At 40.4% G+C, this 26616-nt stretch overlaps 3 protein-coding genes across 7 annotated transcripts in view; 2 read left to right on the top strand and 1 right to left on the bottom strand.

Annotated features, from left to right (window-relative positions):
• ca (RCC1 and BTB domain containing protein claret) overlaps window positions 1-9144 on the top strand; it is a 40418-nt gene extending 31274 nt beyond the window's left edge. The window contains exons 9-19 of one of the 3 annotated variants that reach the window (XR_003656524.1): window positions 1190-1472; window positions 1691-1774; window positions 1931-2221; window positions 2689-2885; window positions 3171-3255; window positions 3934-4116; window positions 4779-4859; window positions 5065-5177; window positions 5609-5749; window positions 6926-7010; window positions 7118-7226. Coding sequence is in view for 2 of the 3 variants with exons in the window: in XM_028315293.1 (XP_028171094.1) it covers window positions 1190-1472; window positions 1691-1774; window positions 1931-2221; window positions 2689-2885; window positions 3171-3255; window positions 3934-4116; window positions 4779-4946; window positions 6926-7010; window positions 7118-7323; window positions 7411-8334 (2506 nt within the window). In the remaining variant the exon portion in view is untranslated. Of the gene's footprint in view, window positions 1-1189; window positions 1473-1690; window positions 1775-1930; window positions 2222-2688; window positions 2886-3170; window positions 3256-3933; window positions 4117-4778; window positions 4947-5049; window positions 5178-5608; window positions 5750-6925; window positions 7011-7117; window positions 7324-7410 lie in introns of those variants that run through there. The other 2 variants (XM_028315293.1, XM_028315294.1) reach the window with 2 other exon arrangements.
• A 17-nt stretch (window positions 9145-9161) lies between these two features.
• On the bottom strand, window positions 9162-19600 carry DLDH (dihydrolipoamide dehydrogenase). Its single transcript, XM_028315295.1, has 12 exons — window positions 19450-19600; window positions 18969-19091; window positions 18614-18850; window positions 18152-18292; window positions 17626-17791; window positions 16392-16549; window positions 15643-15779; window positions 15002-15089; window positions 14729-14830; window positions 12925-13062; window positions 12113-12202; window positions 9162-9535 (listed from the first exon to the last, which is right to left on the bottom strand). The coding sequence occupies exons 1-12, from the start codon at window positions 19489-19491 to the stop codon at window positions 9470-9472; spliced, it is 1488 nt and encodes a 495-aa protein (XP_028171096.1). The 5' UTR covers window positions 19492-19600; the 3' UTR covers window positions 9162-9469.
• A 596-nt stretch (window positions 19601-20196) lies between these two features.
• The window catches only part of LOC114360551 (protein FAM107B), a 32346-nt gene continuing 25926 nt past the window's right edge, over window positions 20197-26616 (top strand). For 2 of the 3 annotated variants that reach the window (XM_028315281.1, XM_028315280.1), the window contains exon 1: window positions 22938-23019. In XM_028315281.1, coding sequence (XP_028171082.1) covers window positions 22953-23019 — 67 coding nt within the window. In that variant the 5' untranslated portion in view covers window positions 22938-22952. Of the gene's footprint in view, window positions 20384-22937; window positions 23020-26616 lie in introns of those variants that run through there. The other variant, XM_028315282.1, reaches the window with a different exon arrangement.

The raw sequence follows: 26616 nt of genomic DNA, 5'->3' as shown, positions 1-26616 counted from the left end.
AAACGGGACAGCGCCATCTCTTATTCAAACCTAGAACAACGCCATTTTGCTTGCTTTCTAGAGCCAGCCAGACGGCTGGGTGACGCGTCTAGGAAAGAAAGAAAGAAAGAAAAATTATTAGGAACCTTCGGGCGTCTGCAGGAGCTGGCTTTATGGCGCAAAGTCACCTCAGTCTCCAAAGTACTAATATTTGCCCAGAAAAAATCTAACGTCACCGCTAAATAAAACGACACAGCGCCATCTCTTGGCCAATCCCAGAACTAACAAAGCTGTTCTCCTTCACAGAGCCAGCCAGACGGCTGGGTGGCGCGCCTAGGAACCTTCGGGCGTCTGCAGGAGCTGGCTTTATGGCGCATTAGCTCGGGCGCGCTAGGCTGCGCCGCCGTGGCTGTCAAGCTGTTAGCTTCGCTGCTGCAGTGCGCCACCCGAGATGAGGCCATCTTCGACCCGTGAGTGCTTATCATTCATCATCATCATCATCATCATTTCAGCCACAGGACGTCCACTGCTGAACATAGGCTTCCCCTAACGCTTTCCACGTTGATCGATTGGTAGCGGCCTGCATCCAGTGCTTCCCTGCTACCTTTAAGATGTCTTCGGTCCACCTGTTACTTTTACTACTATGTATAGAATGGCTCAATCATTACCATCGGGTTATTTGGTCTGTAGGAGTACGACAGTACAACTTTCCCCTGGGACAAACTTGACCTTCATTGGTTGGGTTTTAGTTGGCGGTCACGCTGTAGATCCTGGCTACACAGGAATTGCAGCGGTGGGAACGAGAGTTGGGAATAGTTCCGTTTGTAGGACGCACGACCGTCTTTTATTTACTAGAGGTAAATAAAAAATCGTACTCCCCATCCTGACCGTCTAAACGGGTCGAAGAGGTCTGATATTCGCATATTTGTCTCTTGATCGCTTCTTACTATATTTTTCCTATTCGCAGAGTATTATCTACAGGATAGTTTTCTTATTCTGCCGTAACCACATAACCAAGATCGAATACTATCTATCGTTCAGTCGTGACCGTTTTCAATACGCGTAAGGAGTACTTATGGTAATGGAATCTATCTAGTGAACACTGTTATTACAGCTGTTGCATGAAAATGACGTATCCTATATTACTTTATCACTGTTACACTATTGATGCACCAAATCGTCACACCATTAACTTAAACCTTTTTTCCAGGAGCGTAAAGTTCACATCACTCAGCACGATGGAACTCTCTGAACTATCATCCATAGCCGCTTCCATCGGCTTATGGGATCTAGTGCCCATATTCAGCGTGCACCGAGGACAACCCAACCTAATGGTGACCGCGCTAAAGGCCCGCAGCGAGTTGTGCAGAGGCGCCTTAGACTGTCTACTGGGACAGAGATGTCTTGTTCCGTTGCTGTTGGAAGAAAACGCACAGTGGCTGTTTGACTTCCTGATTGAAAAGTGCAACAAGTTTGACACGAAGATTTTGAAGGTGAGAATAGTTTTTGAAAAGTAACAAGATAATAACAATAATGGTAATGCAAATTTTCAAAATAAATAAAAATACTCCACCGTGCTTAATTATTTGTCGCGGGACAAAAAACTAAGACTAATCAAATGGCAAAACTACTCACTCTCTTTCTTGTTCTGTAACAAATTTTCTATACGACAAGTTACTTGATTACATAATGCAGCTTTTTCATTTTTTAGCGCATCTGTTTATGGTTGAATCCGTTACAAGACCAGCTGCGTCCAGTGATCCGTGATATGAAGCAAGGAATCAGTTCCATCTATGTAAGTTCTACATTTATAACCATCAAAACAGTTAAACGGGTTTTCCATACTAAAGCCTGGTCCGTGAGTACGTAGAATCCCGGTCGCACGCTCGCTACGTGCTTACGGACCAGGCTTTAGTAATTTTTTTTCTAATGATGTTATAACTAATTTCAGACAACCAGCATGCTGTATCTAATAGCGACATTGATGCACGTTGCCTCGGCTATCGAGTCTCGGCACCCCTGCCCTGATATTCACTTAGCAATTACCCAGACCGCTGAGACTTGGAAGCACCAGTTTGTTCCCCGAAGGGCCGTCAGCTGCGGCCTGGCCCACTGGGCGGTGGTGGATGATGGCAACGCCAAGGTGATGATGACCAATACGCCGGTGAATACGGAGTTAATCGGGAGGGTGATCGATGTGGCTTGCGGCAGACATCATACGCTGGTGTTGACGGAGAACGGCGTAAGTTATTGCTTTGTTACATAAATTTTGATTCAGTAAAGTCTTACACCCGTATTCACAAACGCGTGTGGACGTACCCAAAAACCTATCAGACAATACTTGAAGTGACACAAACCAACCAATCACAGAGCTCTATTCAACGCTGTTCGTTCGACTTCGCATAGCGGGGCTGCGCAAGCATTGTTTGTGAATACGGATGTTTCACTTCTTTTGCATAATTTTTGATATCAGATAGACCTTTGATACGCAGTCACTGTGACCTACCCTTACAGCATTCTACTCTCGTATTACAATTTGGCAGCCATCGCTTAATGATAGATTGATCGGGGGAGGCCTTTGTTCAGCAGTGGTCGTCTTATGGTTTGAGTGATGATAGATCACCAATATCTATGCTAAGACATATCTTGTGGTTGTTTAAATCTTACCATCTAAGTCACTAGTATACCACATCTCAATGATTCCCACAGATATACTCAGCAGGGGAGAACTCCTTCGGTCAACTAGGCGTGGGCTCGGCTTGGGCGGGCGCCGTGGGCGACGCTGCAAGTTCTGCTGGGGCGTTAATGCACGTGCCGTATGAATGGACGGCACCCCTGATATCAGTGGCCGCTGGGCACTACCATTCCGCTGCTATTGATGCAGGAGGCCGACTTTATATGTGGGGGTGAGTGTATTATACAAGATAGTCTTGGTTCGAGTCTATTTGGGCAGGCTATGGGCTCAACCGCGACTCCTAATTTATTTGTCGAAGCGCTGACGCTCAATATGTGAATCAGCAAATTCAGCTGAACAGTGTCTCCGAAATGGCCGGCTTATGTCTCGAATATTTATCTACTTATATGCATATTCGTTACTATTGTTGCTGTTCTTGGTAAAATCCATTTTCCTCCTTAAGCCTTGTTTCTAACACAAGCTAAGCCATATAGTGTAACAAGAAACTTTGTTTCAGATGGGGCGTTCACGGCCAACTTGGTCTCGGTAGCATTGACGATGAATGGAGCCCTAAAATGGTAACCAGATTTCAAGGAAGAAAGGTAAATAGCAATACCAGTTTTACTCGTAAAGTTTGCTAAACTGTTTTTTTACGCCTGTGGCACACCTCCGCGGAGTTCCGCCGTGAAACCATGACAACGAAACGATTTCAATATACATCTCTGAAATCACATCACCACATTAGCAACGTGACCAAGTAAACGCAGAGATGTATATTGAAATCCTTTCGCTGTCATGGTTTCGCGGCAGAGGTGTGCTACAGGCATTAATTTGGCTTATTCCACTATTTCCCGTTGACAATCCCCGTCAACGGGAATTAGTGTACTTTTTGTCCACTAATCCCCGTTTACGCCAATTGGAGCTTATAATGGGGAATAATGAACTAAAAAGTTCATTAATCCCCGTTATATTAGGTATTTTTTTAACGCAATGGGGATAAATGAACTTTTCTGTTCATTATTCCCCATTATAAGCTCCAATGAGGGCTATCGTTTTTATACTTAACAGTTGGCACCCCTGGCGGTTGACAGGACCTTACTCTACAGTGGCGCCATCTTGATGAGTGCAAATGCGATAGTCCTACCACTTTAGCACTCACCAGATGGTGCCACTGTCTTCGCTACTAGCAAGTGACAGGACCTTACTCTACAGTGGCGCAAACTGGTGAGCGCTAAAACGATAGCCCTCATTACATACTGAATTATTTTTATATTCTGTAGGTTCTTAGCGTCGGTTGTGGTGCCTGTCATACGGTGATGTTGATGCGTAACGGCGAAGTTTGGGCGTGCGGCGCGGCCGTGTTTGGGCAACTGGGTTCGGGCAATCGGGAGAAGAGCTCCGTGCCGGTCCGAATTACGTTCCCTGATGCTATTGACGCTATAGCGGTTGGATACTTCCATAACGTGAGTTGTTACTTTCCCATATTGATGAGCATGCAAGGGTAGTTGTGGGTGGGTGATTTTGAATTGTGAATTGAGTGTTGTTTCATAATAAAAAAATCTTCTAGCCTAGCCCTTTCCCTACGGGCTCTTGGAAACCAAAATGCGTCTCTCAATACGGGGTATTTTTGTCAAAATTTTTGCTCACTTTACATCAAGATATTTTAAAAAGTATGAGACTTACGGTATAGAAATTCGGAATATTATATCTGCAACTAATGTAGTTTCGTAATTATATTCTCTGTTTACACTTCATTTGCAATTTTTTTGTTTATCGTAAGTCGTGATTTAGATTTGTTTGTCACCCGTATTGAGAAGTGACTTTTACCTTGGCATTAATAGGTGCCTCCCGTAGGGAAAAGGCTAGAACGGGTAAAAATAGGTACACCAAAAGTTGTGTCTTGAGATTATCGGTCACCAGAACTGCCTTATATAGGTGACCCACGCTGAACTGTCCCACCAAACTCAATGACAGGGGGGCGCTACCATCGTTCAACTATATGGTTTCCAACATGGCAAAAATCGGAACTAGCGATCCGGTATTGACGGTGGCGCCCCACTGTCAATGTCAGGCATAGGACAGTTCAGTATTTTGGAACTATATTATTGATGCTGTCATTCCGTAGTTGGCGCTATCGTGCAAAGGGCAGCTATACACGTGGGGAGCGAGCCCGCAGCAGGTGCGAGCGGCGCACGCGCGGCGCCAGGCCTCGCCGACCCCCGACCCGCCGCGCGACCCGCACCTGCTGCCCGCGGTCGTGGATACTGCCACTGTGCAAGGACACATCGTGCGGGTGAGATGTTGTGTAGGGCGCTACAGGTCTTCGCAGCTGGGACTGAAGTCCTAGAGGCTGCTAGCTCTCCTCAGCTGGCCCTGACCTCCTATATGATGCTATACACGCGCGTCGCCAGGCCTCGCCGGCCCCCGACCCGCCGCGCGACCCGCACCTACTACCCGCGGTCGTGGATACTGCCACTGTGCAAGGACACATCGTGCGGGTGAGATGTTGTGTAACTCACTACAGGTCTCCACAACTGGGACTGACTCGAGGCTGCTAGCTCTCCACAGCTGGCTTTTATTTCCAAGAAGTACTAAACACGCGCGGCGCCAGGCCTCGCCGGCCCCCGACCCGCCGCGCGACCCGCACCTGCTGCCCGCGGTCGTGGATACTGCCACTGTGCAAGGACATATTGTGCGGGTGAGATGTTGTGTAGGGCGCTACAACTGGGACTGACTTCCTAGAGGCTGCTAGCTCTCCACAGTTGGCTTTTATTTTCAAGAAGTACTAAACACGCGCGGCGCCAGGCCTCGCCGGCCCCTGACCCGCCGCGCGACCCGCACCTGCTGCCCGCGCTCGTGGATACTGCCACTGTGCAAGGACATATCGTGCGGGTGAGATGTTGTGTAACTCACTACAGTCTCCACAACTGGGACTGACTTTCTAGAGGCTGCTAGCTCTCCACAGCTGGCCCTGACCTCCTATATGATGCTATACACGCGCGGCGCCAGGCCTCGCCGGCCCCCGACCCGCCGCGCGACCCGCACCTGCTGCCCGCGGTCGTGGATACTGCCACTGTGCAAGGACATATTGTGCGGGTGAGATGTTGTGTAGGGCGCTACAGGTCTTCGCAGCTGGGACTGAAGTCCTAGAGGCTGCTAGCTCTCCACAGCTGGCCCTGACCTCCTATATGATGCTATACACGCGCGGCGCCAGGCCTCGCCGGCCCCCGACCCGCCGCGCGACCCGCACCTGCTGCCCGCGGTCGTGGATACTGCCACTGTGCAAGGACACATCGTGCGGGTGAGATGTTAAAAGGTCGCTACAGGTGTCCACAGCTGACTGACCTCCCAAGGGGCAGATGCAATATGTGTGGCTCTAGACTTCGCTCGCGCCTGACTCACTTCTAATAATGACACTGGGCCGTTTGTTAGTCGTATACCTCGAAATCAAAAAATCCTTGTAGCTTTTCACCTATTCGCATTTCGCCGCGATATCAAAATTTCTGAATAGATTTTTATTCTTGTAGTATACATTTTGATCGCTAATTACAATTGTCTAAGAAATTCATAGTAGATTTACTTTCCTGCCGGACTGAGAAATATGCACATAAATTACCATCCTTTTTTACAAAGCGAGACGCTCTGTATCGAAATCGAAAAAGGCACACTGGAAATTGTACTTTTCGAACCACTGCTGATGTTGTAATTCCAGAGCACTTAGCTACTGTTGTAAAAATCTGTTAAAAATATATGCTAGTAACAAAATATACTACCGATATTACACGCTACAACAAAAAACGCTATCACGGTGAAATGCGAATAGGTGAAAAGCTACAAGGATTTTTTGATTTCGAGGTATACGACTAACAAACGCACTGGGCGCTCGGGCTCGCGCGGCACGCTGGTCATCCTGCTCACCCTGCTCTTGAGTGAGCAGGATGTCGAGTTTGGCGCGCGAGCCCGTTCGCCCAGTGTGGACGCACCATAACTGCGCCTGCGACACCGCCGCCGTGTAAGGACTTATATTATCGTGCGGTTGAAATGTTGTATAGCTCGCTCCAGGTGTTCTAGAGCTGGACCTGACCTCGCACACGTCTGTTAGTTTCACAGGCTGCAAACTGTGAAAACAGCTGTGAAAACCCGTTGCACGCACCTGCGCTGCTCATTACATTTCAAAACAGACGCGCGTGGATGCGCCCGCGTAGATTTTAGCGTAGTCTCTTATAAAACTCACTCGGTTAACTTCTGATAATATGATATTTTTTGTTACAGTTGGCGGCAGGCTGGCATCACTCATGTATTATGAACAATTTCGGCACTCTGTACTCTTGGGGCTTAAATTTCGATGGACAATTAGGTACATATTATTTTATATTGTTTTAGCTCACGAACCCTCTTAGTTCGTAAAAATCTATTTAATTATCATAAAATACGTGTGTATAAATTAGGTATTATGTTTCTCAGGCAGTGGCGACCGTAAACAGGTGAACGTGCCGACTGAAGTGAAAATTCTCAATGAAAATCAAACAGTTAAAAACGGCAGCTCCAAAACGCCCGACATTGAGAACAAAGACTTCAAAACTAAGGCGTTGATGGCTTGCGGCGGGGATTTCACCATATACATAGACGAAGAAGGTCGAATATACGCGACAGGAAATACTCATTTGCAAGTAAGTTTTGTACAAATTAAGTTTTTTTATGCATTTATTATTCCAGTTTAAGTTTCGTATTTATGTATGTCTTTTTTTCCTACTCAGATAAACAATGAAAAAGAAAAAGGTACTAACCGCGTGATAATGATGAAAACCACAAAACGCGTCATCAAAATACCCGCAAGCCGCAGCAACAACAAGTTCATCTTCCAGCCCATCGATAGGATCGACATCATGTTTCCTTTCGACCTCGAGGACTCGAAAAGAAAACCTATCGAACCTCGGCAAAACCCACTTCGATGCATGAACGATTTCAAGAAGAAGTCTTGGGCTGACGACATAATACTCCTCCTCAAACCTTGGATCAACGACGAAACGTTGAACGGGAATCTCAACATGGCTGCCAAACTGGCTTATCACAATAATATTTACTCAGACTGTTTGTCTATGCTCCTAGACGATCTGAAAACGACGCCCCAAGACGACTGCCTCTATCTTACTCACACTGAAGTTTTAGATGAACAAGAATTAGATAAAGATTCGTCACGAAAGAGAGACGAACTCAAGATTATCGTAACAAATGTTATGTCAAAGCGAATCAAAGAAGTTTCATTGACTATTTTGAACGAGGAGCCTTATCCTGAAATAGATCAGGCGGTCTGTCAGTCTTTGCCTTGTTGTTGCGATGAACTCAAATATTTGCCCAAAGCTGTGACAAGAAGTTCCGTTATGAACGTTGAACGAAACCTTTCTATTCAAGCGGCAAATATAGTAGACAAATGCATGAGCATTTTCCCAATCGATACTCAGCTGTGGGAAACATGTTTCAGGAATGCGAAGAATTTTTTTATAGACAACAACTTGTCTATTCCAGATTTGGAATCAGTGCTGAAGAAATATATGGAATCTGATGCCACTACTATGGCAGCAGCTATAATGTACTCAAACGATTGTGACCAGTACAGCGAGATACTCTCGCCGAAGTTTTACTTGAACATGTGCAGTCAAGTCCTGGACACTTGGGGTTGAAGTCACGAGTGTTCAGTGAATGGAAAAGAAATTTGAACCTTCGGGTTTTAATCCAGTATTGATCATTATTATAGAAAGCTATTTTTGCATATTTATGACATATCTTAACGAGGGAAAGCAAAGTGAAAGAAATTGAAATGTGTGTTATTGCACAAAATAGATGAACGTTGAAAATGTCGGATTCAATTCTGAAAACGGCGCCAGTAAAGCAGGGATACACGTAGACTCTAATATTATCGTATTAAAACTCTTGCCTTGATTAACAATGCTCATAGGTCTTTTGCTTTAGTATTATACTTTGTAGCTAGTTGCAATTTTTTGTCTCATTTACTAGTTGTGTAAATCTTTGTTGTGAATTCATTGTTAGTGTTATATTTTTACATACCCCAATTTATTTAATACTGATGTAGTCAATGTCCATTGTTTTTATGTATAAGCTATTATGAATTTAACCATTGTTGTGACTCATCAAGTATACTAAATACATGTGTTCTCTCTTGCATCTAGTCATAGTTATAGAATTTTTTGAGATTTTTATGTTGGCTTTATCAACCTGTTATTTTCTTAATACCCAATAACTATTATACCTGTAATCAAATTAAATCAATTATTATGCATCCATATACCTTCTTTTCATTTCTAATAAAACAATCAATATTTAAACAAAGTAAGTTTTTTATATAATTGTATTTCTGTATAACTATTTACAAAAGAAAATAAATACACCAATATACACAACATTTACTCGCAGTAAATGCAGGCGGTTTTGGTTACTCTCAACAAAACGGAATGAGTCAGCTCAAAAACAAGGTAGATTAAAAAGAAAATAATCCGAAATAAATATATTAAAAAGAAATATCACATGTTTGGATGATATCGGCACATCGGATTGCGATAAATTAATGTGTACACATTCAAGACGAAAACGTGAAAGTTTTTCCTTGCGAGTGCTTCGTTTAAATTCTACGATAGAATGACGATTGATTATGCGTGATATAACATTTTACATCCAAAGTCATTTATATCAGATTCATACAAGATTCCTTAGAGCAGACGAGCGACGCGACAGTAGCCTACGACTAATAGTACCCTGCTGGTCTGTGGGTTACACACTTGCACAATAACGTTACTAAAGTTAGAAGTTGATGGGCTTGCCGCAGTACGCGGCCAGGTTCGCTTCGCGGAGGGCCTCTGCACAGGTCTGCAACGAAAATACACATGATAATGCGATGGCTATAAAATGTGTAAATATACTTGATATGGGATGGTTTTAAGTTTTCTTTCTATTTCAACATAATTTACATAGTTTCGTGTCAATGCTTCACGTCACAGCTTCGTGCAATGTCGCTTGCTCTCAAATTAATGGAAGCCGTTCTGCGTCACGTAAATGCGTCAAACATGGCGATCTGCGTCACTTAAATACGTCAATCGAGTGAAAGTTGGGGTTGCTGCGCGTATTATTATCGAATAACAAAAGAAACGGTTAGAGAAGTGAAAGATATTCCAATCTGGTCTTACTGGGTTCGTTTCTGAGAAAGGGCACAAATTCAAGGGTACTTTGTGCATTCATATTCGATCGGAACGTTCAGCAGCGCGATCGGAACGTTCAGCAGCGATCGACGAGCATCGAATGAATCCCCGAATCGTCACTCCGATGCCGATACTTTTGTGTTATTTTCATCTGACAGCCCATAAAGTGAATAATTCTTTCGGAATAAAGCAATAATCACAAGATGTCCAACAAAACCGATTTCAGGATGTCACTGGATGTCATTTGTGTGTCAGTTCTCAGGATTTTGTATAATAAATCAATCACTGAACCAGTCACCACGTTTTTGAAGCACTATTTCTCATAAATATCACGATTTTACTTGCGAAAATTTGAAAAAATCTCAAGAGCTAACATTTTCAGCGTGTGCGTGTGTTTCAATGAGTGCTAATGAACCTTTAACTGTTAAATAGTGCAAAAAAACGGTTCTGTTACGTTGCATCACGCATCACTTTTTATCACACAGTGTTGCTGCTAGTGATATCTCGCTCGCTCAATCTTTTGTTGTTCTATTCCGTTAGGTATAATAACTTTATGTGACATCATCATCATCATCATTTCAGCCACAGGACGTCCACTGCTGAACATTCCCGCTACCTTTATCAGGTCGTCGGTCCACCTTGTGGGTGGACGTCCCACGCTGCGTTTTCCGGTACGTGGCCTCCATTCCAGAACCTTGCTGCCCTATCGGCAGTCAGTTCTGCGTACTATGTGCCCTGAGTGCCCACTGNACAGCTTTGTGGAATGTCGCTAGATATAGATGACCCAAGCTGAACTGTCCCACCAAACTCAATGACAGGGGGGCGCTACCATCGTTCAACTATATGGTTTCCAACTTGGCAAAAATCGGAACCAGCGATCCGGTACTGACGGTGGCGCCCCACTGTCAATGTCATGCATAGGACAGTTCAATATTTTGGAACTATAATGACACTTGCTCTCAAACGGAAGCCGTTCTGCGTCACGTAAATGCGTGAAACATGGCGATCTGCGTCACCTAAATGCGTCAATCGAGTGAACGTTGGGGTTGCTGCGCGTCACATTATTGAACAACAAAAGAAACAGCTAGAGAAGGGAAATATTCCAATCTGGTGGTACTGGGTTCGTTTCTCAGAAAGGGCACAAATTCAAGGGTACTTTGTGCATTCATATTCGGTCGGAACGTTCAGCAGCGATCGACGAGCATCGAATGAATCCCCGAATCGTCACTCCGATGCCGATACTTTTGTGTTAATTTCATCTGACAGCCCATAAAGTGAATAATTCTTTTGGAATAAAGCAATAATCACAAGCTGTCCAACAAAACCGATTTCAGGATGTCACTGGATGTCATTTATGTGTCACTTGTCAGTTCTCAGGATTTTGTATAATAAATCAATCACTGAACCAGTCACCACGTTTTTGAAGCACTATTTCTCATAGATATCACGATTTTACTTACGAAAATTTAAAAAAATTTCAAGAGCTAAAATTTTCAGCGTGTGCGTGTGTTTCAATGAGTGCTAATGAACCTTTAACTGTTAAATAGTGCAAAAAAAGGTTCTGTCACGTTGCATCACGCATCACTTTTTATCACAGTGTTGCTGCTAGTGATATCTCGCTCGCTCAGTCTTTTGTTGTTCTATTCCGTTAGGTATAATAACTTTATGTGACATCATCATCATCATCATTTCAGCCACAGGACGTCCACTGCTGAACATAGGCCTCCCCCAATGACTTCCACATCGCACGGTTGGTAGCGGCCTGCATCCAGCGCCTTCCCGCTACCTTTATCAGGTCGTCGGTCCACCTTGTGGGTGGACGTCCCACGCTGCGTTTTCCGGTACGTGGCCTCCACTCCAGAACCTTGCTGCCCTATCGGCCGTCAGTTCTGCGTACTATGTGCCCTGCCCACTGCCACTTCAGCTTGCTGATCCGTCGGGCTATGTCAGCGACTTTAGTTCGTTTACGGATCTCCTCATTTCTGATTCGATCTCGAAAAGAAACACCGAGCATAGCCCTCTCCATAGCACGCTGTGCAACTTTGAGTTTCTGTATAAGGCCTATAGTGAGGGGCCACGTTTCCGAGCCATAAGTCATCACATGTAACACACATTGGTTGTAGACTTTCGTCTTCAGGCACTGTGGTATTTTGGACGAAAAGATGTGACAGCCGCGTATTATTTCATTTGTTTTATAGCAAACCACATAACATAAATGGTTGAAGAAAAAGAAGTAAACTATGCTTACCGGATGCGCGTGGCAGACGCGCGCCACGTCCTCGGCCGCGGCGCCGTACTCCTGCGCCAGCACCGCCTCGTTGATGAGCTCGCCGCCGCCCTGACACACACCATCGAGTTACTTTCGATAATTAATAATTATTATATTGACATGCATGAAGTACTTATTTGTAATTTATCTTAAAAGCGTTTTGGAACTTGTATTCTGTTAGCTTTTAAGACGTTTGAAATAATAAATAAACCCACTAACAAGAACCAGCCGGGCTAGGATGCGCGACGTGATAAAATCTTATCGATGATTTTAGACGTCAAAATGTATGGGCGTTAAATTGATAAAATGGCGCGAAAATCGCTTATCACGGCGCGCATCCTGGGCCTACAGCAAATCTAGACTTTTTTGTTTTCATTATGGTTTAAATATTGTAATTATATCAATAATGAATCTAGGCTTAAGTTTGAATCTAATTTTGAGGGTAGGTCCACAATACGCGTTTTAGTTTCAGTACCTCGTAACTGAAGTTACAAATCTTGTAACTGCACTGAAGATAATAATTCATTCAATAATGCATTCAAATTAATAGTTGCATTAATGTAACTCACGAAGGCGAGTGAGCTTTACTTGTGTGTGTACGTGTACATGCACATAACGATAGTGTAATATTTATCAAAACTTTTGAAAAACGAACAGTTAGCCACCACACATGTAAAGCTCACTCGCCTTCGTGAATTGAAACAACTATAACAGTCTGTATTCAAGAAAGACGACATCATTTGCTTTTCCAGCCAGTATTTAAGGCTTCAATGTAAATCCTCAATACTCACGGGGCCGATGATGTGTGTGCCGAGGATGACGTCGGTGGCCTTGTCGGAGAGCACCTTGACGAAGCCCTCGGGCTCGCCGTTCGTCTTCGCCCTGGAGTTCGCCATGAACGGGAATTTGCCCACTTTGTACGCCCTGCCCTGGTGACGCAAACATAAAAAATATTGATACAAATTCATACAGGTTTATCTTTTTTCTTTGTTCATCACATCGAAATCGACATGTCGTAGAAAGTGACAAAGTTATAACCCTATACGATTATAATTAAAATACAGATCTACATCAACGACCTCTTTCTTTCATTAGTTTTAAAACCTTTTGTACCCTTTGCACCACCGGCCTGCACCACTGGTGGTGCAAAGGGTATTTTTTAATCCCTTTTGCACCACCAATAGTGCCGCCCTACCATTAACTGTAAAACGATTATCTATAATCATACATATAATATTTGATTTGATAAGATAAGATAAGAGGAAAGATTTGATTGTTTGTTTGTACTGAATAGGCTCCGAAACTACTGGACAGATTTGACAACATAACATAAAAATTAATAACCACCATTCATACCTACATACAACGAATAATTCCTAAAGTACCAGGGCAACATAATCATAAAGGTGCTAGGTATATCAAATTCTTCTTGGTTGACCCGAGAAATAAACATGTATCATAAAATAGCTCCTTTAAGGTTATGTTGCCCTGGTACTTTATTCGTTGTTGTATGTAGGATGTAGGCCCGGGGTATCGTGGGTCTGAAGTGAAATGTTTATAGGCACTTACACACACACAAATTAAAACTTTTAGGTAGGTATTGATTTATTTATAACAATTAAATTATTAAGTACTAGCTTTCCGCCCGCGGCTTCGCCCGCGTGGAATTTTGTCTGTCACAGAAAAACTTTATCGCGCGCGTCCCTGTTTCAAAAACCGGGATAAAAACTATCCTATGTTCTTTCCCGGGACTCAAACTATCTCTATGCCAAATTTCATCAAAATCGGTTGCGAGGTTTAAGCGGGAAAGCGTAACAGACAGACGGACAGACAGACAGACAGAGTTACTTTCGCATTTATAATATTAGTTGGGATAGTTGGGATTTTACAGTCTACTACTAGTTTTACAGTCGATGGTAGCACAGCACTATTTGTTGGTGGTGCAAGAGGGATTTAAAAATACCCTTTGCACCACCAGTGGTGCAGGCCGGTGGTGCAAAGGGTACAAAAGGGTTTTAAACATTGTCTTTGAAAAATAGGTTGAGTTTGTGATAAGGAGATTACGAATAACCGGAGGTGAATAACCCTGCAATAACATACCCTTTTAGTAGGTTGCGGGGCTATTCGCTAACTTCGATTTCATATTTCCTGATCATCAGTCACTGTCGTTCATACGAGTATCTCGCTATGATTGAAAAGGATGGAAGGAATCAGCGTTGATTTGAAGCCCCGCAGGATTTAAATGTATCAACTTTTGTAGTTATTATGACCTATTAAACTCTGTTATCAGGTCACGTAATATGGATCATGCTAATAATAAACTTTGTAATGACCGATAACATGGTTTGCATAATGTTGAACCGCTAAAATATGATAAACTAGCTTTTGCCCGCGGCTTCACCCGCGTGAAATTTAGTGCCACAGATTCGCATAAATTATAGCCTATATGTTAATACGGGATACAAATAATAATACTGTAAAGTTTCAACCAAATCCGTTCAGTAGTTTTTGCGTGAAAGAGTAACAAACATCCACACAAACTTTCACCTTTATAATATTAGTAGGATTAACATAATTTTAGAATTTGTTACTTACTTCTTTCTTCAGATCTTCCTCAGTTTTGCCGACCCAGCCGACTTCGGGGGATGTGTAGATGACGGATGGAATGGCGTCGTAGTTGAAGTGGACTGGCATACCCTGCAATAAACATGTACATTTTACTGGGAATACTAATTAAAAAAAACAAATAATCAAAATCCTTCAAGTACTTTTTGCTTGACAGAGCATGAAGCATCTGTATTAACTTTCGTATATGTACTCGTAATATTAATTTAATATAGAGTAACTTTTCAAATAAATTAGTTTTACCTTGATGCCTTCGACACACACGATGCCTTCGTCTTCAGCTTTGTGGGCCAACATGGGTCCGTGGATAATGTCACCGATGGCGTAGATTCTGTGAAAAACCACTGGTTAATTTCAATTCACATAGTTATATTGTAACGTTCGTTATCAACATTTTTGTATCTGATTTGACACAAATTAGAAATTGTACCTTGTAGGCTAGTTAAATTGTCTAAAAGCGCAAGAAACAGACTAGATTGAAGGTACTCTCAGTATAAATAAAACATTAAGTCTAATCTAATACAAATACAACCCGGTCAGTGCGCGGGTGAGTGCGAGGGAAAGTCGTATTCTTACGAGGAGCGCAGTTATTTCGATCGGGTTGTAAATACCCATAGCACAAACTCTGCTAGACTGGATCTAAAGCCTGGTCCGTGAGCACGTAGAATCCCGTCCAATGACCCCAAGCTACCCATCCCTATCGCTCGCGCGTAATTATGTTGCTGTCGCGACTGTGCGACGGGCGCCCGCAGTGAGTGTGCGAGCGCGACAGCAACATAATTACGCGCTAGCGATAGGGATGGGTAGCTTGGGGTCATTGGACGGGATTCTACGTGCTCACGGACCAGGTTTTAGATGACTTTTATTTACATTTAGCAACTCACCCAGGGACGGTAGTCTGGAATTTGTTGTTAACCGGTACCCTGCCGCGGTCGTCGAGCGCGATGCCCACTTTGTCGAGCCCGAGGTCCTTGGTGTAGGGCCGGCGGCCAATGGATAGCAGTACGACGTCGCACTCCAGCTGAAATGTTATTTATGCTGTGATATTGATGAAATAAACAAATTTCAATTTAAAACCTCTTGTTGTTTCAGCCAAATGACGTCCACTGCTGGACAAAGGCCTCCCCCAAGATTTTCCACAATGAACGGTCCTCTTACAAATGGTTAATTGTCCTAAAATAAAAATCAGTTTTAAAGCTTAATTTTCTCTCTCCCAAGGATTTACTAGTGTTCTGCAGTGCCCACTTTCAAGTACATTCTGCGAATATTTCAGGTCGGCGATCCATTGAGAGGGGAATTTTTATTACTTTAGCTCAATGTTACTCACTAATATTTTATGAATATCTACTAGTGATATTTCCATCCAGCCATCTTTAGTAAAAATCTTTCTCTTAAAAAGCAAGCAGGCAACCTTTTTCTGATTGAATGGCCAGGAAGACTAAAATATGTATATAGGATTATAATTAGAATTCAGGCGGGCTAGGATGCGTGCCGTAATTACTTTATCGACGTCAAAATATGTTGGTATGGGCACAATCGATAAAATGGCATGATAACCGCCTATCGCGGCGCGCATCCTAGGCCTACAGGGCACTCTTACCAACTAACTTATCCACGCTACATTTCCACTTACCGTTTCCTTGTTCCCGCCCTTGGCAGCCTCGACTTCCACCTTGACGACGCCGCCCTCCTTCTTGATGCCCATGACCTTGGTGTTCAGCTTGAACTTCAAGCCTTCCTTGCCGAGGATCTTCTGCAGAGTCTTTGCGACTTCGCCGTCGATGCCGACGCCTGGTAAAATTATATTATTACTTTAATTAAACTCGCATTTGTTATGGCACAGTTACACTTTGCGGGAAATCGAAACATATAATGTAAACACGCACTTCAGTTAGTTTCGCCGTGCGTCGTCTATACTTCGATCGATGTGCGTGCCCGCGCTTTGCAAAACAAGGCTATAAGCCATGTAAATATGTATCCAGAATAAATAAATAACAGATTTAAATCGTTGATTGGAACAGTGTGGAAAGGCTTTAAAATATAATTCAACAATCACTAGTAGTGTGTTCAAATTAGAGATGAAACGGATAGTTGTTTGGCCGGATACCGGATATCCGGCCAGCTGCTAGGCCGGATAGCCGGATATCCGGCGGCCGGATAGTTGGCCCATTGTCTCGTTGCATGTTGTGACGAGTTTAGGTGCTTCGAACGCGATCAGTGAATCTATTAGTAGACTAGACTAGTCACACTTTTCGAAAATCGAATCAGTCCGAATAGAATGTCAGATTTTGCCACTTGTCTAGGGGGCATATCAATTCTGGCGATTTCGGTTGCCATCGTGAGTGTGTGATTGAATAGCGAAAAGGACATCATCCACGTTTCATACATTTTTGGTTCAAAATCAAAAGTGCCGGCCAAAAAAAAGTGCTGTATTCTGACAGAACACGTCTGCCTTAGCATTTGTCACTATGGCACCAAAGCTTTTCATTATGTATTTCATTTTATTAATAGAAAATTGTCGTAGTTTTTTAATATCCGGTATCCGGCCGGATAGTGAGTTACCATCCGGTATCCGGCCGGATAGTAAATTTAGGCCGGATATCCGGCCTACCGGATAGTTACCGGATATCCGTTTCATCTCTAGTTCAAATTGCATAAATGTTGTAAACAAGTTGGGGAACATATTTTTTGAACTTTTCCTTGGTTGCATGCAATTGCAACATGTGTGTGACATGATCACAATTCATATCTAATCAAATGTCACATGATGTCTTAATACCTACTCATGATGGATCTAATTCAGATTAATTTTAAAATGTGATAGACGATTCAAAAATTAAATATAAAATTGTTCATGAACAGTTTACCTCCAATGGTGCCCAGGAACTCAATGGCAGTGACGTCAGAACCTAGCCTCTGGTATACCGAGCCCAACTCCAAGCCGATCACTCCGGCCCCAATGACCAACATCCTCTTGGGAACAGAAGGCAGAGACAGGGCTCCCGTTGATGAGATGATTTGTTGTTCATCAATCTGCAAAACATTTGTAATTATTTTACAATTTATTTACGGGTAACCAACAACGCATACACCATACATTCATAGATGTTTTTAATCTAAGTTGTTGCCTTAATTAAAGGCTGCCACGACATGCACCAAAAAATGTGTTGGACAGACAAGAGAAGTCATTTAAATATAAAGTTGTTACAAGAAAATTATGGATGGATAAAACTAAATGAACAAATAGGTTGAACATTTATTGAAACATACATTGTTAATTTAAGAGCATGTATGCTTTGTGGCATTGTGCAAGTTAAGATAAAATACAAGGAAGGATATTTAAAACTATAGTTTTATCATCAGAGATAAAAAAAACATAAAACTTCTACTAACCGTAACACCAGGGAAGGGTGTGACCTCTGATCCGGTAGCCAGTAGAATATTCTTTGTGTTGACTACTTCAACTCCTTTTTCACCTTTAACTTCAACTTTATTGGGCGCCACCAATGTACCCACACCACGGACAAGCTTTACCTGTAAGTAAATAAGGAAATAAGCAGGTAAATAATATCAAGTCATATAATCTCAGGCTTTGCATGGTCATGATTACTATTTTATTTATTGATATTTGGGGAACAATCAATTTTCATAGACACAGATAAACAAAATTATTTATCTTTTTTATCATGTTTTACTGATATGTGAATAATAATAGCACTTAAAATTGTGTTATAAGCTAGTCTATTCTTTGTAAAACAGACAAACATTGAGTAAAAATAGAAGAAATACAAAATTATTAAAAAATTTAACAACACAGTTTTTCTTATAAGTGCTTTATCAGCTCATTTTGCATACCTTATTCTTTTGAAACAGCATGCCAATGCCTCCAGTCAAGGCTTTCACTGCTTTGACTTTGTAGTCCATCATAGCTTTGAAGTCAAATGTAACGTTGCCTACTTCAATACCCCGGTGCTTGAAGTCATGTTTGGCCATGTGATACAGGTGAGAGTTATGCAGGAGTGCTTTTGAAGGGATGCACCCAACATTCAGGCAAGTACCTCCTAGGGAAGCATCTTTTTCTACTGAAACTACCTATAAGAGAGAAAAAGAACATAATAAATAAAAGTTTCTGATTAGGACTATGATTGAGGTTGTCTTTTGAGAGGAACTCAAATATTTAAATATTGGTTTATAAAAAAGGCTTTTTTACCTTCATGCCCAGCTGGGCAGCTTTAATGGCAGCTACATAACCGCCAGGACCCGCGCCAATCACCACCAAATCTGCGTCATGAGTGGTAGCATAATTTCTAGAAATAATCCTTGAACCTCCACTCTGAAATTTAATTAATAAGCTTTTAAATGTATGTGCAATAAGGTTGAGACAAAATCAGAGTCATGATAATACATAAATCAATCAGCTTTTAAAGATATTGATATGATAAAAGTGCAGGATCGATTTGACAGACGGTCACATGCCTGAAGGTCAATGCAGCACATAGAAATTACAGTGGAAAACATGGAATAAAAACATATCAAATCGTCAAATGTTTACACTGGAGCATGCGTAGGAGTAGGAGTACCCCAGGGGGATAAAATTAGATGAATAAATAATCCCTAAAAGCAAGTATTGCATAACGTTGTCAGATTTCTATCAAACATTTGTAAGGGAAATACAGCTTATCATGTCTTACCCTGAATGGAGTAGAAGCCAGTTTTAAAAATTTGAAACCCATTCCTATTATCTGTATGAACAGATTATTAAAAATTGCCGAAAATCTATATTTTCGGAGCCCTGGCGATTCGGTGGTCACTCAGTCAAATGTCAAAGTGACGTTTTCAATCAGTCAGGCAGGAAATCTGTGGACAGGAAGGACGTGTTGCCAATTAAAAAAATGAAATAGTAGCGTTCATTGTTCAATAAATTAGATTCAAAATTTAAAAAAACTTTAGGCAGCTTGACTCAATTTCAGATAAAGGCCATTAAAGTTATTTTCGTCAATAAAAAACACATTATCGTAAGAAAAACATTCTTCTAATCTTCTAATATTATTAACTCACTTTAGTGTCTGCAATTTGATGAATGACATGATGAAATAGGCGTATTAATTACCGTGATACTTTATGTTTAATTACTACTAGCTGACCCGGCGAACTTTGTTCCGCCTTAATGGCAATAAATAACGGGATAAAAAGTATCCTATGTCCTTCTCCTGGCTCTAAACTACCTCCTTGACAATTTTCAGCTAAATCGGTTCAGCCGTTCTTGAGTTATAAGTGGAGTAACTAACACGACTTTCTTTTATAATATAGATATTAGGTAAAGTTATCATGTTATAAATTATAAACAATACCTCCTTTGAAAAAAATAATATAAATTATACATAAAAAATATATATTTATACTAGCAACACCAAAATGCGCGCGCTGCGAGAAGCGGAAGTTTTGTTTATCAATCAAATCAAGCGAAGGACCGTGATCGGTAGTGTTGGTGGAAAGAAACGTGTTTATTTTTTCGTAAATCGATGTTAAATTATAATTTGCCAAAATTATAAATTTGATGCTATAGAACACTCTGTGAATACATTTACGACGGCCTAGTTGCCCAGGACATTTTTTCTTGACAAGGTAAGTGGATTTTATGTTATTGCGTGATTTAAATTTCATAAAATGTAGACTGCTTATTTTATGTATTTACCTATTTAGTTAAATAGATACAATATATACATACCTACATGCCTAGGGTTATGTTAACATGTACAATTATTCATAATAATTATTTCAGAGATGATGATTTAATACATGAATAGTTTAGTTTATTTTGATAAGTAGGTAGTGCCAAGTAGAATTTTTCTAAAATTTTCCTATGCTGATGAGACAAGTGAAAAGTTGATTGATTTATAAGCTGTTTTTTCTAATTAAATAATAATGAAATTAAATAAGTCTAATTGGTAATTATTAATGTAATTTAAAACTAAAATACCTACTTAATTGAAGACGCAAGAGTTTTTATTAATAAGAATTTAGTCTTTGATTTTGACTTTATACAGGATGTCTTAAGGCGTCAATATAAAAGAAAACGAAAAAAGCAAGTTCAATATTTTTTTCTTGGCTTTTAAAGTAGGTATACTTATAATGGTACTTTTAAATAGCTACGAGTGCTACGACTGAGAAATTGAGCCTGGATTTCTGGCATAAAGCCAAAGGCAATTTTAATCTGATTTATTTAGATCTAAAATAATGGCCCACCATTGACGAGTTGGAACCTTGGGCAAATAAAGTTAGATCATTAACAACCATTAATGTTCTAACTTTATTTGCCCAAGGTTCCAACTCGCAACACACGTTGGCCATAAACTTTCGCACGCTTTAAATAAACAAAAATAAATCGGATCATTGGATTCTTATTTAAAAAAATAAATAGGTACATAGGTTGTTTTTTTATCAATAGAAAAGAGACAAAACTAAATAAAAAAATGTTGTTGATTGTTAGTTTTTATGAATAAAGGTGGGATTGTAACTCAGTATCTACCTAATTCATATAGCAATACCAGGCATGTCTGCCATATCATATCAGGAAGGAAATTCTTGCTACTATGATTAGGTACATACTCTAGCAAAGTATACCATACAACCTACCTGCCAATTTGAAATTGTGAGAAAAGTTCAGTCCAGGTTCTGAGCAACTGCTATTTTCCCGCGAGGAAAACATATCTTTTCATGTTACTAATTACCTACTAATGTTACGTGACGTGATTATTATAATAGCTATGAGAACAAAACGAGATTGGTAACATTAACAAAAGGGTACTAAGTAGGTATGTATTTATTTTAACTTCAATGAAAACTGTACTAAATACCCATTTAAACTTTAACTAGGCCTACAACCTGTGAGATAATAGTTTAGATTTTAGATAGGTACCTACTTAAAATATTTATTCGAGTAAGTAATCTTGTAATTACGACAAGATAGATTTTATTAGCTTAATCTCGTAGGTAAATATGATTAGGGTAAGCTTATCGGCATTAGGGAGTTTATATCTTCTAACATTCATAAAACCAGTGTAAATTAATTGCGTAGTCACGAAGGAATTTACGGACTAGCTGTTTGACTTGTACTTAGTTTCCACGATACTCGGTTTCATGTTCTTTACTCACGTTGCTCATGAGCAAACATGCGCTTCAAAAGTAGGTAGGTGTCGGACTTCGAAATATCGCGTATCTATAGCACCTCGGATCCATTACTAATGAGAATTGTGAAGGAGAAACAGCCCATGACTACTTACTGGTACATAAAAAGGTTCTCAATGAGAATGTTTCTCTACTTCTTCTAACGATTAGGTACCTATGTAGGTTCCAAATAAAGGAAATAGGTATTAACATAATATATGTACCAACATAATGTGATGACCCGATATGAAAATCTTTCAGTCTTTTGCTTTCAGTTAGTTTTTTGTAACTTCGTAAAAATATTTCTGCGTACTGGATGTGGATAAATAAGTGAATTATTTTATTAAATAAAACCTGTAAGGAACCACTGACCTTGTAAGTAATTCGGAGCACAAAAAACAGCTTACAAAATAAATTAAATTATTACCAAACTTCATTGCCCATTTACGATACTACATTAAATTTCAATTAAAACGGTTAGTGTAACAATGTTACAATGTGTAAAATATCGCAACAGGTTAACGGATAACAGCGGAAAACTATAATTTTCTAGAAATCTAATAGGAGAGGCCTTCTGCTAATTTGTATCAGCGTACAAATTAGGAAAAATCTGTGTCAGGATTTAATTATCTTTACAGTAAGTACAGTTTTTGAGCTTCAAATCGCATGTAAAANATGTAAATCACATTATCATACGATCCGAAAACAAAAGGAAACACAACTGTCATAAGAGTGTGCCCTTACCTTATACGAAAAGGAGGGAAAGCCTGTCAATGAGTAGCATGTTAGTAATTTGATCGTGGGCTTTACAAAAAGGTTGCATGAAGGTTCAAGCTTGGTTCTGTTCAAAATCCGTTCAAATATAGTTTTAAGCCGGTTAAGGCATCTTGCGGTCTGATGAGTAGTTCGCTTTACCTGCGCAGTAGGACAGGTAAGTTAATCCTGTTAGGTGGCCGTGACACGTTGCCCGGCTTCTGTGTTCAGCACAAGGCATTTAGTCGCCGTCGCTGCGCGCATCCGTCCCGCGATGTGCGACACGAGAACTCGCAGAACCGCACCTGCCATACAAGAGAAGCTAGCCATCTATGAAAACGGTATCGAAATCATAAACCACAACTACCATACTCGATTATCATCTGTCATTCCCTAATTAGACTGACGATTTACGATGGAAAGTACCAATCATAACCTGATTTGAACACACGCATTTGCGTTTTAGTTTGGACAGAGTTGTGTTTCACTACGCCTAGTTGTCATTTGGCACACGCACTAATAAAGCGGTTAGAACAAAAGCACATGTCCACCGCTTTCACGCCGTGTGATTGCGATATCCGATCGGTGACATACTGCACCGGTCATTTAATACCCTGAGTTACGTCCGCCTTATCGTTTGTTTACATGCATATCATTATTCGTAGTAATTGACACCCGTATATTTGGCCTGTTGTAATAACAGCCACTCATTGTTAACACACAATGTTTTACGTAATATAACAATAATATGCATTAATCATTATTACTCAGAAATATAGTATGAATCAGCTCTTTGATGAGACGAGTGAAGAGCATTCTTTTGACGTTGACCGCAAGTACGCTACGCTACGTTATTTATTCGTTTAACCTACTTATAATCAATGTACATGCCATTATAGAGTTGGGACTTTGTTGTTTAAAAAAAGGTGTCATTACTGAGCTGATAATGAAGCTGACCGTCGAACACAAAATACTTATACCAGACGAGTGTCGGCCTTAGTCAGTTTACAAAAAATGTTGTTCCCACGTCAGCATATGAATAACAACCGGTAGATTAGACCCGCTTTGTACGCTGTCAGAAAACGATATAACTTATTTATTTCGTAAACGTTTGTTGTCCAGACTAAGGGACTAAGCGGGAAAATGCAGACATATTTTCTTTGCAGAAATGTGAAGTTCACACAATTTTGAATGTCTGCAATAGTTTTCTAGACAAGCAAGTAAAATATGTAGATGGATGTCAGAAATGCGTGCTTTGAACAAATTACTAAAGCCTTTTGAGATAAAACATGATTGCGCTGCATATTAAGTTGCCTAACAGTTAGTTTCTACTAATAGCTTATTTATGTCCAGAATGTGAAAATAATTGTGTAACATGACACAGAACTGGAGCATTGCAAAAATGGAAACTGGAAAGATACTTTTTATTGCACTGCTTTAAATTATATCGCATGTAGAGTTGGAGAAACAGATGTACCATCTATAAAGTACGGGACAATTTATGTTCATTTTTTATGAATTCTGCAGGAAAAACGCACTGTAGCAATGCATGTAATTACGAGTTTAATTTTTTTCACAAATTGATTGTGCGGATAAGTGAAATGTTGACAACAAAATAACACGCTATCTTAGGCTACGTCTCCTCGACGATTTAAAGTAAGCTGGTGGAATAAGAACTTGTTATCGTAAAACTTATACGTAACTTTATAGTCATTATCAATTTACCAGAGATCGGAGATGATCCCAACACTGCGGTATGCATAACAATCGTTGAGGAGGTCGCGTAACAACGCGATTGCGGATACAAAATCACTACAGTTACATTTTTGTGCGGCGCATGACAAAACATACGGTGCATTGTAAGTGCACTTTGTATGCCAGAGCGTTTGGCACGGCTGCCGGACAAAGGATCGGGATCGCAGGATAAGCTGCCAGCGCCATGGGTGGCGCGCTCGCTCCTTTCTAGCCACTTGTCTACTCGAATGCCATCTGCATATTTCTCCTCATACATATGCATGGAGATCGATATTTATGTGCGGCAATACGCTATGCTCTTTTTCCAATCGTTCATCGTAAACAAGCTATGCCAGCTATTTCTTCAACCTTTCATTCTTAGTAAAATTGTTTATTTGTGCCTAGAGCACGAAAGCGGAAGTCGGTTAACGTACAGAAATATCTTGCAATTGTTCGATTAGTAATGTTTGGTTCAACATCTGGTTCGCTCCAATAATACACCGCCTGAATACATTAACTTGTTTGTTAACACTCGTATTCACACTCCTATTCAAAGTTTCTTTATAGCTCTACCTTTTAAAATCGTAAAATACTTACGACCTCTAATTAAATAGTGTCAGATAAATTATTAATTGGCGTACTAAAAATAATAGCAGGCAGTAAAATATGTGTGATATTTAGTGACCGATTTAACATTAATATTCAATACAAAATTGTGTTCAGTAAATATTGTAGAACATGATGTCAAATTACTATCTAAAATTAAATAATCAAGTACACGTATGCACACATTACTTACTTAAAATATTAATTTATGCATTAGCGTGTCACTTCAGTTGAATGGGTATAGTATACTAAATGTGGCCTGCTATTAATATTCATAAATACTTGACGTTACGCACGTTGCTCAAAGGGTTGGAGATTGTACCTACCTTCAATGATTTATCAATGTATGTATGTATGCCCAGTTACTCGTAGAATAATTACCTACATAAATGAATGATAATAATATGTTTTTAAGGATAGTATTTAAAAGCTGATCTAAAAAGTGGTATCCAAAAGTGAAGGTAAAAATTACTTTACTTAGATTATACTATACTACTCCGTAGTATAATTTAGATATTTTGCTAAGCTATAATTCTAAAATCGTGTAATGAGCTATTGTTATGAAAATTAGTAAACCGATCGAATCAAAGATATCTTTTTTTGAATGAACTGATCTAGTGCCGTAATTTTTCATGTTAATAACACGCTTGTAATCTGAAATCGATTTTCGATGCTGCGGAACGGACTGTGCTTTAAAATTATGAAAGCTAACTGCATTATAGGAGACAATATCCGCGAAGACGATGGTCTCAAGAAAGTGGTAGAGTGGTCCTCTTACGACACGCCCATTACGCATTTGTCGTAATTTCTTATGAGAGCGGAGCGAACCTGTTTGTTTGATAAAAACACATCATTTTTCGTTTATTTAACGTTTTATTTGCTTTTTTAATGAAACTACTCAGGTTTCGCTGTTTATATGAATAAATGGCATAACCACATACGTCGGCGCGAGCGCAGGAATTTTAGGACTCTCCACAATGAAAGTCACACTGAACACCTTTTGATGCTGGTTTTCACTTCACTTTAATTAATGAAAATTTCAAAGAAGAATGTAAATTAATGACCACCACATCTAAAGCTGCTTTGATGCTCTATTTTATTACTAACCGAAGAAAATGTTTTGATATTAACAGTTAGTTACGAGTGACTGACACACAAATGTTTACCATGTTGAGTGGTAGCCTTCCTGTCTATAAAGTGAGGTAGTGAAACATAAAACGTACGTGCGCCAGCGACCGCAGCGGCAGCCGTTGAAAGGGAAAGTGCAATCAAGTGGCGATACCAATGCAACTCGCCTGCACTTCGAGAAATTATAGGAATAGATGCAATTTTTTACGAAAAGCGAGCACTTGGTAATTTGTATAAATATTCGATAAGAGTAGCATTAATAAATGACCAACGATATTTATTAACGATAATTATGTTTGGCTCTCAGTTGTGGTTAGTTCAGTTAATAACAAAATGTGATGTTTGTCCCGAAAATGTTGAACATTACAGTAAGTATCCATACACTTGTTTAATCATAATCAGTATACGAGTATTTCCCATTTATCTACCAAGCAAAGTAGATAGTAGTTTAGGTGGCACCATGTGATACC

Source organism: Ostrinia furnacalis, unplaced genomic scaffold (genome assembly GCF_004193835.3).
Source record: "Ostrinia furnacalis isolate ACB-3 unplaced genomic scaffold, ASM419383v2 OfSCF5082, whole genome shotgun sequence".
Classification (NCBI taxonomy): domain Eukaryota; kingdom Metazoa; phylum Arthropoda; class Insecta; order Lepidoptera; family Crambidae; genus Ostrinia; species Ostrinia furnacalis.
The sequence above is the reverse complement of the archived record's forward strand: the minus strand, read 5'-3'. Positions and strand labels throughout refer to the sequence as shown.

What these genes read in the sequence shown, in the direction of transcription:
- DLDH (XM_028315295.1), bottom strand. Translation starts at nt 19,491, where the DNA reads ATGGGTTTCAAATTTTTAAAACTGGCTTCTACTCCATTCAGG. An exon ending in TGTGTGTCGAAGGCATCAAG is followed by an intron (nt 14,831 to 15,001) that starts GTAAAACTAATT and finishes TGTTTATTGCAG; the next exon opens with GGTATGCCAGTCCACTTCAA. An exon ending in AGGAAGATCTGAAGAAAGAA is followed by an intron (nt 13,063 to 14,728) that starts GTAAGTAACAAA and finishes TTGCGTCACCAG; the next exon opens with GGCAGGGCGTACAAAGTGGG.